Below are 12,672 nucleotides of genomic sequence, written 5' to 3' on the forward strand. Positions count from 1 at the left end.
CTATGGTGACCTAACCCCCGGTGTAGATACAGCTACATCAATTAGAGAATAGTTTTGTGACCCTAGCTACCATTACTCAGGGAGGTAGTTTACTTACAGCAACCGAAACCTTTCCCCGTTCCCCCCCCCCGCCCCGTCAAAAAAAACAACCCAACAACAACAAAACTTCAATTGATCTAGGCTGAATCTACATTATGGATTTATGCTGACATAACAATGGTGCTGTAGCTATGCCACTATAGACCCCCATGGTGCAGACTTGGTCCTGCTTTGAGCAAGGGGTTGGACAATTTCAGAGCAAAAACCCACAAAGGCAACATTACAGCTGAAGCCCTGTGGTATGACTGTGTCAGGCATAGCTCCAAACACATGTCAAACTAGGGCATGAGTAGCGTCATAGATGTGACCTGGGACCCATACCTTATGGTTGGCGGCTGAGGGCCAGCCCCAAGAGCAGCACTCATCAATATGTAGGGCTGGATGGGAGCTCCAGAGGTCATCTCGTCCATCCCCTCCTACCCCATGCTGAGGCAAGACCAAGTATACCTAGACCAGGGAGGGTCTCAAACTGGGGGTTGAGACCCCCTCAGGGGGTTGCGATGTTATTACATGGAGGGGGAGGGTCATGAGCTGTCAACCTCCACCCCAAAGCCTGCTTTACCTCCAGCATTTATAATGGTGTTAAATATATTTAAAAGTATTTTTAATTTATTAGGCGGGGGGAGGGTCGCATGCAGAGGCTTTGCTATGTGAAAGGGGTCACCAGTAAAAAAGTTTGAGCCCCTGACCTAGACCACCCCAGAAAAAGCTTTGTCCAACCTGTTCTTAAAAACCTCCCATTAAGATTCCACAACTCCCCAGGTAACCTACGGCAGTACCTAACTATCCTGATTGTTAAAAAGTTTTTCCTAATTTACCTAAACCTCCTTTGGTGCAGATTAAACAGCAGTGTGCATTGATAACTAGAGTCAAGGCAGGGAGACTGCCATGTACTGGCCTATGGCAAAGTCCAGCTTGGGCGCACCGCAAACTGCAGGCCTGTCTCAAACAAGACAGGCCAATAGCCTGCTTTGCCCCAGTGGGGATGGAGACGTAGCTGGTGCAGCTTGGCGCTCAGGGAGTTATCTAGGGTGACCAGATGTCCCGATTTTATAGGGACAGTCCCGATTTTTAGGTCTTTTGCTTATATAGGCTCCTATTACTCTCCACCCTCTACCGATTTGTCACACTTGCTGTCTGCTCATAATGGGGCCAAGCTGGGGGGTGGATTCCCAGCCCTGGGGAAGTGTCTGAGCATTTCCCCTGCCCGCCTGGCTGGGGACGGGTTTACACCCAAGCAGGTCTTTGTTCCTAGTCCTGGGCCTCAGCCCGGCTGAGAAATAAGAAACTCAGAAACTAGACACCTTTGCATCAAGGTTAGCGGTAAAGAAAGGACACTGCTGGACACAGCGCTCCTGTCCCGCGGGAAGCCCTGATCCCCCCGCTCCTGCCCCACGGGAAACCCTAAACCCCCCGCTTCTGCTCACGGGAACCCTAAACCCCCTGCTTCTGTCCCACAGGAAACCCTGAATCCCCTGCTTCTGCCCACGGGAAGCCCTGAACCGCCCCCTCCTGTCCCACGCGAAACCCTGCATCCCCCCCCCTCCGCTCCTGCCCCACGGAAAACCCTGCACCCTCCGCTCCTGCCCCACGGGAAACCCTGCACCCCCTCCGCTCCTGCCCCACGGGAAACCCTGCACCCCCTCCGCTCCTGCCCCACGGGAAACCCTGCACCCCCTCCGCTCCTGCCCCACGGGAAACCCTGCACCCCCCCCCCTCCGCTCCTGCCCCACGGGAAACCCTGCACCCCCCCCCTCCGCTCCTGCCCCCACGGGAAACCCGGCACCCCCCCCTCCGCTCCTGCCCCACGGGAAACCCTGAATCACACCCCTCCTGGTGCCGCTGCAGGGGAACTGGTGCCCTCGGGCCCTGCGCGGGGAGGGGAGCGGGACTGGGGCAACTCGGATTCCGTTTCACTGGCAGCCCAGGCGGGGGGACCCAGGGGCCGGGGCCGGGGCCGAGGCCGCTCGGCCGCTCCGCCCCGCTCAGGCTGGAGCTGCAGCTGCAGCAGCCGCCGCTGCCTCCTTTTATAGCGGGGCTAAATTTAGGTTGCGCCTGGCTCGTTCCCTCCCGCCCCGTCCGGGACGCGTTTCCTCCGCTCCCTGCAATTGGCTTGAGGGCTCTGGCGGCCCGGGCTATAAGGCAGGGAGGGCCCGGGAGCCGCCAGCTCGCAGCCCCTCCAGCCATCGCCCCCCGGAGCAGCCGTGCCGGGACGCACCATGGCGCTGAGCGACACGACTCTGCCCTCGTTCGCCACCTTTGCCAGCCCCTGCAGGGAGAAAACTTTCCACGAAGTGAGTGTCCGCGAAGCGCCCGGCCCGGCCAGGCAGGAGGGCGCCCTTTTCCCCCAGCCCCAAACTCCTCTGGCCGGGGAGGTCCCGAGGGATGCCGCGACCAGCTGCTCCTGCGAAGGGACAGCTGGATCTTAACGACCTGACTCCTGCAAAGGCTTGAGTGGGAGATGTGTGTGCAGCGCTCGGGTGGGGGGTGTGCAGGGGATGCCCCATGCAGTGCTGAGGCATTACAGCAGATTGAGGGAGTAAAGGCTCACCCTGGAGGAGATGGGTTAGCCCTGTCTTTTAGCAGAGATTCCTGGAGTCTCTCCCCTGAGCTCTAATATTCTTTGCTTTGCTTTCTCAGAGATGGAAATGTGACCAAGAGGACAAGGTCCCTGTCAACAGCTGCACCATGCCAGAACTGAGGCCAGGACTGGGCAGCCTCTCCCCTCGCAAAGAGGATGACGATCTCAACAACGTTTTGGATTTTATCCTTTCCATGGGCAACGACAACTTCAGCCCGAACTCACCTAGTATGGACTATCCCTCAGCACAGACAGAGTCTAGCAGCTTCTACCAGACAAATCCATCTTCTGGATGCTACAGTTCCCTGGGACAGAGCAATCCACCTCCTTACAACTCCAGCCTCATGTCAGAGATGATCAGATCAGAAATGGACTCAAACTTCTGCCTTCCCAACCATGTCCAGGGACAATTCTTTGTGACATCCAGCTTTGGGAGCCCACACTTTGTGGACAACATTAAACCAGAACCTGACATGGACAGTTATGGGCCCATCATGGGCCTCGTCCCTCAGACATGCCCTAAGATCAAGCAAGAAGGCAATGCAACCTGCATGATGGCCTATGAGCAGCCCAGAATGGCCAGCTCACCCCAGATCCCTGGCACAGAGACACCCCCTCTGAGCCCTGATGACCTCATGGTGACTGACTGCCAAGCACAGATGATCTGCCCCTCATCAATGTCATTCCAACAAAGCTATCACCCTGCCACAGGCTTCCACCATCACCAGACCCACTTCCAGTACCAGAGTGCCTCTCAGTTTGGCTTGTTTGAGGACAGCCTGCCCTTGCAACCCTCAGCTCCAAGAGGCATGCTAACGCCTCCTTCCTCTCCCTTGGAGCTGATGGATTCCAAGCCCAAAAGAGGGCGACGATCCTGGCCCAGGAAGAGGACAGCCACACACACATGCACCTATGCAGGCTGTGGGAAAACCTATACCAAGAGCTCCCACTTGAAGGCACACCTTAGAACACACACAGGTAAATACAGCGCAATGCTTGGCTATATGGGGCAACCACGGGGTTTGCCATGTATGGATGCTAAGAAACCCCCTGCCACAGAATTAGTTCTAAAAGCAGAATGTAACCTGAATTGTGTGAGAGGTTCATTAATCCTATAGAGTCTGTAAGCTACATGCATGCATGCCCAGCTACAGTCTGAGAGGTTAATAACCGTGTCCTGGCTGGGAGCTGTCTGCATGTGTTTTTGCTAAAGATTTTCCAACATAACCAGGAGTGATACTTGGAACAATGGCCCTCCACTGCAGTCACCCCCAAAACAAAAACAAAACAAACAAACAAACAAAAACAACCCCCACAACCCTACTCCAAGCAGAGAGCTTCCTCTGCCCAGAGAAGGGAGAAGAGTTGCTACTGCAATTTAATTATCCTGGGAGGCACTTTGATACTATAGTGCTGGGCACCAATATAAAATGCTATGCTAAGAGAAATGTTAGGAATATACTGAGACATAGTGAGAGAGTTTACAACCCTTCTAGTGTTTGGGAGCTGCCTTTATGTGGGAGGAATTCACTGAGTCATGGTCTGTCTGATTTTCCCAACAGGTGAGAAACCTTATCACTGTAACTGGGAAGGCTGCGGCTGGAAGTTTGCTCGCTCTGATGAACTGACTCGTCACTATCGCAAGCACACTGGCCACCGGCCCTTCCAGTGCCACCTTTGTGACAGGGCATTCTCTAGGTCAGACCACCTGGCTCTGCACATGAAAAGGCACATGTAGCTATAGAGACTCTGCACTGCACATCAGACATTATTTAACTTCTCAGGTGCAGAATCGTTCAAAAATCTGTAGCTGGTACTACTTAGAGAGGCAACAAAGCTCTAGCCATGGATGGTAAGGAAGAATTTGACTCAAGGAGGTTTAGCCTGTCATCTCCTGAAGAGAATTTAAAGGGACTGTATCAGTGTGACTGTCCACTTCACTCAAGAGATTATGGTTTATTTATAGAGCTTCTGTGAAGGGTAAACTCAACAAGACTCCATGCAGATTGTATAAAAGAAGCTGTAAATACTGTATCTCTGATTGTAATTACCCAATACATAAGCTTTATAAGACAATGTTTGTATGGAAACTGCCTGAAGTCAACCCTAGATGGGATTAAACGAATGTTACTGTCGCTGATGATATTTTTAGATGTCAGTTGAAGGCATGGCTAGGAGAAACACTCTGATTGTTAGACTATTTGTTTCATTGGTGCAATAATATTCTTGTCTGCCATGATCTACACTAGAAGTACAGGGCTTGATGTCTTGTAAAAAAAATAACCTATTTTACTGATTGATTTTTTTATATATTGTAAATAATTTTATACATTGAGAAATGTTGTAATGTATTATGTAAATAAGACAAATGGGCATTTTGCCTATTTCTGTTTTTATAAAAAAGTAGCAATTTTTCAATGTTTGAAAACATTCTCCCTTTTTAATAAAATAAATGTTTAAGAGATGTGATCACACTTTAAATCCTCATTTGAGAGCCAGTCATTATCCTTCCCAACAGCTGGATCAGCAGCCTCCTGGAAATGTTTTAAACAACAACAAATTATAGGAGAACATTTAAAAAAAAATCAGGTCACTGTTTTAAAAACAGGACAAAATTAGGTGTAAAAGTAATGCTCAATTATAGTTGAACTACATAAAATCCAATGTTATATCAAATAGGAAAGTGTTTCACATTCAACATGTACTTCCTAAAAATGTTTGTTCAGGTAAAAAGTAAGCAACACTGTAATTTCAGTCTCATTTCTAGTTTATGCTGGACTATTTTAATAGCATCCTTAATGTTTTCCAGATGTAGTCACAGTTTTGCCAGCAGTGTGTGGGTTTTTACTATAAATTTAAACACTGCATTTTTGTAATTATGGAGGCTTATTTTAAGACATCTTTGTACATAAATTACCCTTGCTCTCAAGAGCTGAGTGCAAAAGTCCTACAGAACAGTAGTTAAAATGTTTTTAAACTTTTTTTTTCTTTTTAACACAATTCTCCCACAGAATTTGGCTAAAGTTTGTTTTGAATACACTCTTAGAACAAAAGTTCATTGAATACATTATAAAGATGCACAGAGTTAATAAATACATTTTTGTATTGGAGCTAGATAACCTAGTCAAGAGTCCCAGTTACTGTAAACTAATTTAAAACAAACTGAGTATTGTGATTGCAACAGTGCAGAGGTGAATTCAGTCCACTGAAACCATAAGGAGTTACTCCAGACCTACACTGCTGTAAAAATAGATCAGAATCTGGCCCAATTTCTATATTTATACACTTAGTCTAAAATTATAGTGGATATACTTCATTTTTACTTTTTAGAGCTAGGATTTCACACTATTGGAGTAAAATTATAATAATTATTAATTAGTATAGTAGGAAAATGTTTTTTCCTAAAATGTATACACTTGGATATTTTAGTATAAGAAATAGAGTTGGGATTTTTTTTTCTGACTTTACAAGTTATACTGCACATGAATGAAATCAACAGGAATGTATTTAAAGTCATTGCAAATATAGCTATTCTTCTGTGAAAGCAAAGTCTGGATTTGTTCATGTGGAACAGATGTATTTTGGGCTTCTAATCAGTGACATGGAAGAATGAGTTCCACATTTCACTTTACCTCAAATTTCACTTTGAAAGATCTGTAAAAGTAACTTATTTGCCAGAAACAATTGCTCAATATAATTCCAGAAAGTAAGGATGACGTTCTAAAATTATCACACCCGTTGTTGCAATAGTTCTAGGTATTTCTTCCTCTTTTCTCATAGGCCAGGATTTCATATCTGAGAATGTCTGTTGGTGTTTATAATGTCCTGAACAGAATTTTAAAATCAAATCTTAATCTAATCTTTCCATATTGAACTGGATACTTCAATAATTTCCCTTTTTAGAGTGTTCTCATATATGTTGCAACATAATAACTAGTTCCTAAGATACTCCCTTTGTCTCCCTCGACTCACAATTTTTGTGCCTTCTTTTATCTCTCATCTTACGCATGGTACAGTCTTCCAGATAACAGTCACTGGGTGAAACCCACCCTTATACAGAGAACCAGAACAAGGCTTATTGTACCACATGGAAGCTCTGTGAAGGGCCTGAGAAGCAATCTCTTCAGCTCCCTCCGTCCAGGTTGCCTGTGCAGCACAGCTATGCCTACTACTACAGTTTATGGAGAGGAGTAGCAGCCAGAGCCACTGCTCTCTCTTGCCCCTGTGGATTCCCCATCTCACTAGTCAGCTTTCAGTTCCACCCACACACCCTGTAAGAGCCCCTGTAGATCTCTGCTCCATGGCATATGTGGGAAGGGGTTCAATATGTCTATGAAGAAACCATCTAATATGCACCATACACTATTTAAAAGTGACCTGTTCACAATGTTTTTAGCTTTCATTTTGATGTTAGCAAATGTTAGACTGTACAAAGCCATCCTGATACATACACAGGCCTCTGCAAAGTAGGAACCAACTAAACATTAACAAAGCCCCCGACCACTATGATTTGAACTATCTGATGGTTGCCATCTGTGACAGTTTCTATGTGAAAGCAGCAAAGAATCCTGTGGCACCTTATAGACTAACAGACATTTTGCAGCATGAGCTTTCGTGGGTGCATCCGACGAAGTGGGTATTCACCCACGAAAGCTCATGCTGCAAAACGTCTGTTAGTCTATAAGGTGCCACAGGATTCTTTGCTGCTTTTACAGATCCAGACTAACACGGCTACCCCTCTGATACTTGAGGTTCTATGTGGTCTTTACTGAGATATTGTAGGTCCCTGTGTCTCAAGATAGTCCCTCAATAAAGAGCAGTGTTGTTTATATTCCCTTCCACTTTATGTTAAGACTAACAGACAATCCTTATGAGATAGCGATGTTTTTAAATTGGTGCATCCATTGATGCACCTCCAGAGGGGTCTTCTAGACTAGAGCACAGCAATTGTGTGCTTTGCCATATGAGTCATTTAAGCCATCAATTCTTTCTTCAGTTGGAAGGAGCTCTCTTATGCTAAAACACCATCCCAACAACAGCACGGTCATGTCCTATTTCTTTAAGTAATGTTCTTGGTTATGACTAGTACTGACTTCCAAGAATCCTGGCCGGGGGAGACCCCTACCATTAACTATGCCGGAGAGAGTTAATTCCTCTCCCACATCCCCTTCAGCATGCAAATATCTGCATTCACCCGTTTTATCATAATTATAAATACATAAATAAAAATCAGTCTTAGTCAAATTTGCTAAGAGGAAATGTAGAGTCCGTTGTAAACAAGATTTTCAGACACACACTTAAAAGATACCACAATGATGAGTGCCCTATAAATGCAAGATAGATCACTAGATTAGATAGAGCATGCTTAGAAACAAACAGATCCAGCACAATGTCCCAAGTCAGTTAGCTGTTAACATTTCTGAATATGAGACATTTTCCAGTGTAGTTACTGTTATAATAGCTCAGTTTCAGCCTGAAATGTTTCACTCAATTGAAAACAGTTTTCTCTCACCTGTTAACTCATAAGTGCCAGTTAAAGCCACATGTTGTGAACTCAGACTTAAGCAAATACTGTCCTAGCCTCAAAGTCTGTTGCTGCTGAAACAGCAACAAGAGCTGTCCAGCCAGCCAGAGGAGCCGTTATTGTAGCCCGCCAATACTTCCAGCACTAAAGTGAAAACAATTATCCCAAACAGAAGCAAAACAATTTAAAATCAAGGGTCTAAAGACTAAAATAGAAGCATGGAAAGGAGCTCTTCCAGATTATCCTGCAGCAATCTGGGGACGTTTCTAACAACAAAGGAGAGTTTATAACAAACACGGGAATTTGGGGCACCTATTCAGGCTTTAGCCAACCCCATGTAATGATGGGGCTACTAGTATTTCTGAGTGTATAAACCCTTGGTTACTTTCAGTAGTTTACAAGCTGGCTGCATCCGATGAAGTGGGTAATCACCCACAAAAGCTCATGCTCCAAAACGTCTGTTAGTCTATAAGGTGCCACAGGACTCTTTGCTGCTTTTACAGCTCCAGACTAACATGGCTACCCCTCTGAAGCTGGTTGTACAAATTTGTTCCAGGCTGAAGTTCAGTCTCTAGGCATAAGCAATGCCAAAAATAGTTAGTCAATTTTTAAAAGACTAGGATTGTTAAGTTTTGTGGTTCAACAACTATTTTGTGCACCAATAACACATCCCTTTCATAAGCCTCGAGAAGGAGGAAGCGGTTTAGAAATAAAACGGACACCATTTAAAGTGTGTTTCCATCTGTCCACTGGATAGGCCCTAAGGGCATCTCCGCTCGCTCTTTCTCTTCAGGATATTCCCTGTGTGCCCTTTACCCACGTGGCACTCTCCGACCTCGTGCCCAAAGCTGCAGCATATGTAACAATAACCCACATATTAAGGGCTACTGACCCCGCCCATGTAACAGGGCACTAACCATTGGAACCTTAGCCAGGTCAAGTGACTGGGACCAGGGAATGAAGTGAAATCGCTTCACAGCCCTCCTGTGTCACACCTTTATTGCTGCATGTGGCCCCTTCCCCCCTACGTGCATGCAGCCCTTTTCCCCATCTATGGCACCAAGAACCCTTCCTCATGTATTTCTCACCTGCCCCTCCATGCACTTGATGAAATGGGCTGTCCCCATCCTCACTCATTACAGCAAGGGGTGGTGTGCCTATTGACAGCTCCCTGCATGCTCTCATTGCACTTTATCTGCTATTCTCTGGTCCTCCTTGAGATTCTAGTGCAGGGGCGTAGCTGAGGCATGGAGGAAAGGGAGCAGGAGCAGCCATGCCTCCCATCTATGCTGGACAATAACCCTTAATAGCAGGAGGAAAACACACGCCACACTGTAGGCCTGTGAGCACCTGGGACTGGGTTCTCATATCTGGCCACCCCTATGCCCATTAGGCCAGATAGAACAGTGCCACAATGAAGTGGATATACTTCTTGCTTTCTCCACCCTCTGCTATACAAAATTGGGAAGGGCTCCTGAGAGACTCTACAGGATGGTATGCAGTCATGCTGGCTGAGGGTGTGTAGAGCATCTGAAAATGGATTTGTCTTCTCACACTATCCTCAGCTTGAGGTGCAGAAAGGTGTAGGGGGCGGGGATTTATCCTAAACTCGATGTGCAGGAAACAGGTTTGATTTAATCTCTCATGGTGTGAGTTTCAGCCACAATTATTTGATCTAACAATATTTTATGTGGACTCAAAATGAGTCATGTGCCCAGCTTTACAGAATGAAGATAGTATGTTCACTTACAGCATCTCCCCACCTGCTGTGGCATCGGAGCCAATTGAGGTTTTATGCATTCTGCAAGTTTATTTATTTACTATCTGTTATTGGTGCCTAATGCTTATTTTACACAGAAAGCTAGTAGCACAGACACTTTGTGCAGCTTTAATTAAGGATGTGACCATTCCTTGAATCAGAATCTTCTCACATTGTGAGGATTTGGAGGTTGCTTACTGACAGCCCAAAACAGAGTGATTGGATAGTAATTTAATAGTGCGCTTATCTAAAACAACATAAAACGTATAAAAATATTAAAACAGACAAACAGCTTTTTGGTGAGGCCATTCCTTTCCCACCTCCCTCTAAAGATCTGCATTGTAAGGGAAAGGGATTGTGCAGAAAAAGCAAAGTGGTGCTTCACTGGGAGGCTCTCACAGCAGCCCAACTGGGTGACCCGCTTGCTTCAGAGTCAAGATAGCTGCCTAGAGCGTCTTCCTTCAATAGCTATTCTTTGTCATGGCCTGGGATGCGTTTCCCCCAAAAAACAATACTATATCTGTAGTTCTGTCGGAAAAACGTCTGTCTGCATCTCCTTGTGCCCTGTCTGTTCCTGTCAGACCAGTTCCCACTCACTCCCCTTTGCAGTCTTTCAGCTGAAGGTGTGTCCCCAGTGGCTGTGCAGCATGGGATATTCTGCTTAGTAAGACTGACTGCAGCTCCCTAGTCTCTCTCACTACTTCTAGCCACAGTGTTGCTTGTTTTTCAGAACACACAATACATCAAATAGAAGAACTTCCAGTGTAATTTAACAGATTTATCAGTTTGTTAATGGCAATGGACATTTTACCCAATTGCTTCCTTAGCTGGATTTGCTCCACAAGGCCCAAGAGTGACTGAAGAGTCTTGCTAAACATTTGAGTTGCCGCCTCTGTTCTGTTTTGCCTGTTGATTGGTGGAAATAGTTCTTGTGCTTAGTGCGGGACACCAGCATGAAATATGCAGGAATACAAGATCACTCCCCCAGCCACTGGAAAAAGGCAGCTAGGACTTTCCATGAAGCCTCAAAAAGCAGATGCGTCATATTCCCCACACCTATCAAGTTTTATGTGACCGCTGGTGCCTTGGTAATAGTGATGGCTGCTGTACAAATGCCTAAGAACCATGAGCGAGAACACAGTTCGTGTGGAGGCCCTTTATTTGAATAGACCATCACTGACATCTTCCAGGGGATCGAGGTTAATATTTACATGCAACTAAATGCATATTTAATTGATGTACCTTTTAAATGGCTTATTTATTTAATAGGATAAGGCAAAAAATGTAAAAAGCTGGATACCTCCAGTTAGGTACCTAAGTCCCTATTTGGGTACCTGCATCAGGGACCTGATTTTCAGAGGGTCTGAGCACTCACACCATTAACTGAAATCAATGGGAACCACAGCCACTGAGCACTTCAGGACACTTATTGTAGTACTTACTCATTTGTCTACATCCTAAAGGGTTTTCCTTAAGCAGAAATTAATTTCAAAAGTATGTGACAAAATAGCAATATCTGGACAAAAACCCTGGGTTGATTTTTATTTATTTACCTGCTTCAGCCATCATTTGTTTGCAAATTAAAACATGGTATTAACTGGCCTGACCATGAATCTAGTATGTGTAGAGATTGCTGCTGAAGACATTTATCTTTCTGGTGGATTTGTGGTTAGCTATGGTATCCCTTTAGGTGGGCTTCACTGTATACTCGTGCCGTTCTGTTCTTACACTTCAGAGTGCTCCTAGAGGGTTTGACCTATCACTATAGCATCAGGAAACATCTGGAATAGCAGACTGAGTAAATGTATTCTTGGTAAATGTAAAGAAATTGTTGCACCTTGAAGGTTTTCCATAGACTATTTTAGCACCCATGCATGATGCTGGTATAAATTACAAGTTCTTTTTCATAAGTCTGTGTTTTTATACACACACACCTCAAACCAAGGGAAGTAGGATACTCGTTGCTGAGTAGCTTCAGAAGGCCAGAAAATCATTGTGCTTAATTTATTGATCTACAGAAGAGACTCAGAGTTACGGATACCTCGGGAATGGAGGTTGGTCATAACTCTGAAATGTAATTCTGAACAAAATGGTATGGTTGTTCTTTCAAAAGTTTACAACTGAACATTGACTTAATACAGCTTTGAAACTGTACTATGCAGAAGAAAAATGCATTTAATCAGCTTAATTTAAATGAAGCAAGCACAGAAACAGTTTCCTTACCTTGTCAAATCTTTTTTTAAACTTTCCCTTTATTTTTTAGTAGTTTAAATTTAAACACAGTACTGTACAGTATTTTTTTTGTCTCTGCTGCTTGATTGCGTACTTCCAGTTCCAAATGAAGTGTGTGGTTTGTAACTCTAGTGTTCTATTGTACCTATAAAAAAAGTCAAAGCATTCCTAGAATCACTGAAATCACTGAGAGTCTCATTCACTGAAGAGATGAAGATGAAGCTGGGTGCAGAAACCATTTCTAAGAGTCAAGGGATTATTCCTAAAACAAGGGATGCTCACTGGTCCAGTGTATGGGCTCCTTCCATTGATATGTGGTCAGGAGCAGCATTAATAAAAGCCTAGGGACCAGAGGCACAATGTTTCTGATAGCTGACAAAAAATTGAGGGAGCACATCATCAGGAAAGGCTACAGCCTCTGCAGTCTTCGAATGCAAGATGCGGTCAGGATTTAAAATTGTTCCTGCGTCTTTGGAT

The 12,672-nt window shown here is 45.1% G+C and overlaps 1 protein-coding gene across 1 annotated transcript; it reads left to right on the forward strand.

Moving 5' to 3' along the window:
* The first annotated feature begins 2,190 nt into the window (after positions 1 to 2,190).
* KLF2 (Kruppel like factor 2) lies at positions 2,191 to 6,009 on the forward strand. The gene is made up of 3 exons (XM_039515455.1): positions 2,191 to 2,393; positions 2,740 to 3,658; positions 4,243 to 6,009. The coding sequence occupies exons 1-3, from the start codon at positions 2,319 to 2,321 to the stop codon at positions 4,416 to 4,418; spliced, it is 1,170 nt and encodes a 389-aa protein (XP_039371389.1). The 5' UTR covers positions 2,191 to 2,318; the 3' UTR covers positions 4,419 to 6,009.
* Positions 6,010 to 12,672: the final 6,663 nt, after the last annotated feature.

The sequence above is a fragment of the Mauremys reevesii genome, linkage group 26, assembly GCF_016161935.1.
Source record: "Mauremys reevesii isolate NIE-2019 linkage group 26, ASM1616193v1, whole genome shotgun sequence".
Taxonomy (NCBI): domain Eukaryota; kingdom Metazoa; phylum Chordata; order Testudines; family Geoemydidae; genus Mauremys; species Mauremys reevesii.

What these genes read in the sequence shown, in the direction of transcription:
- KLF2 (XM_039515455.1), top strand. Translation starts at nt 2,319, where the DNA reads ATGGCGCTGAGCGACACGACTCTGCCCTCGTTCGCCACCTTTGCCAGC. An exon ending in GGGAGAAAACTTTCCACGAA is followed by an intron (nt 2,394 to 2,739) that starts GTGAGTGTCCGC and finishes TTGCTTTCTCAG; the next exon opens with AGATGGAAATGTGACCAAGA. An exon ending in ACACCTTAGAACACACACAG is followed by an intron (nt 3,659 to 4,242) that starts GTAAATACAGCG and finishes TTTTCCCAACAG; the next exon opens with GTGAGAAACCTTATCACTGT.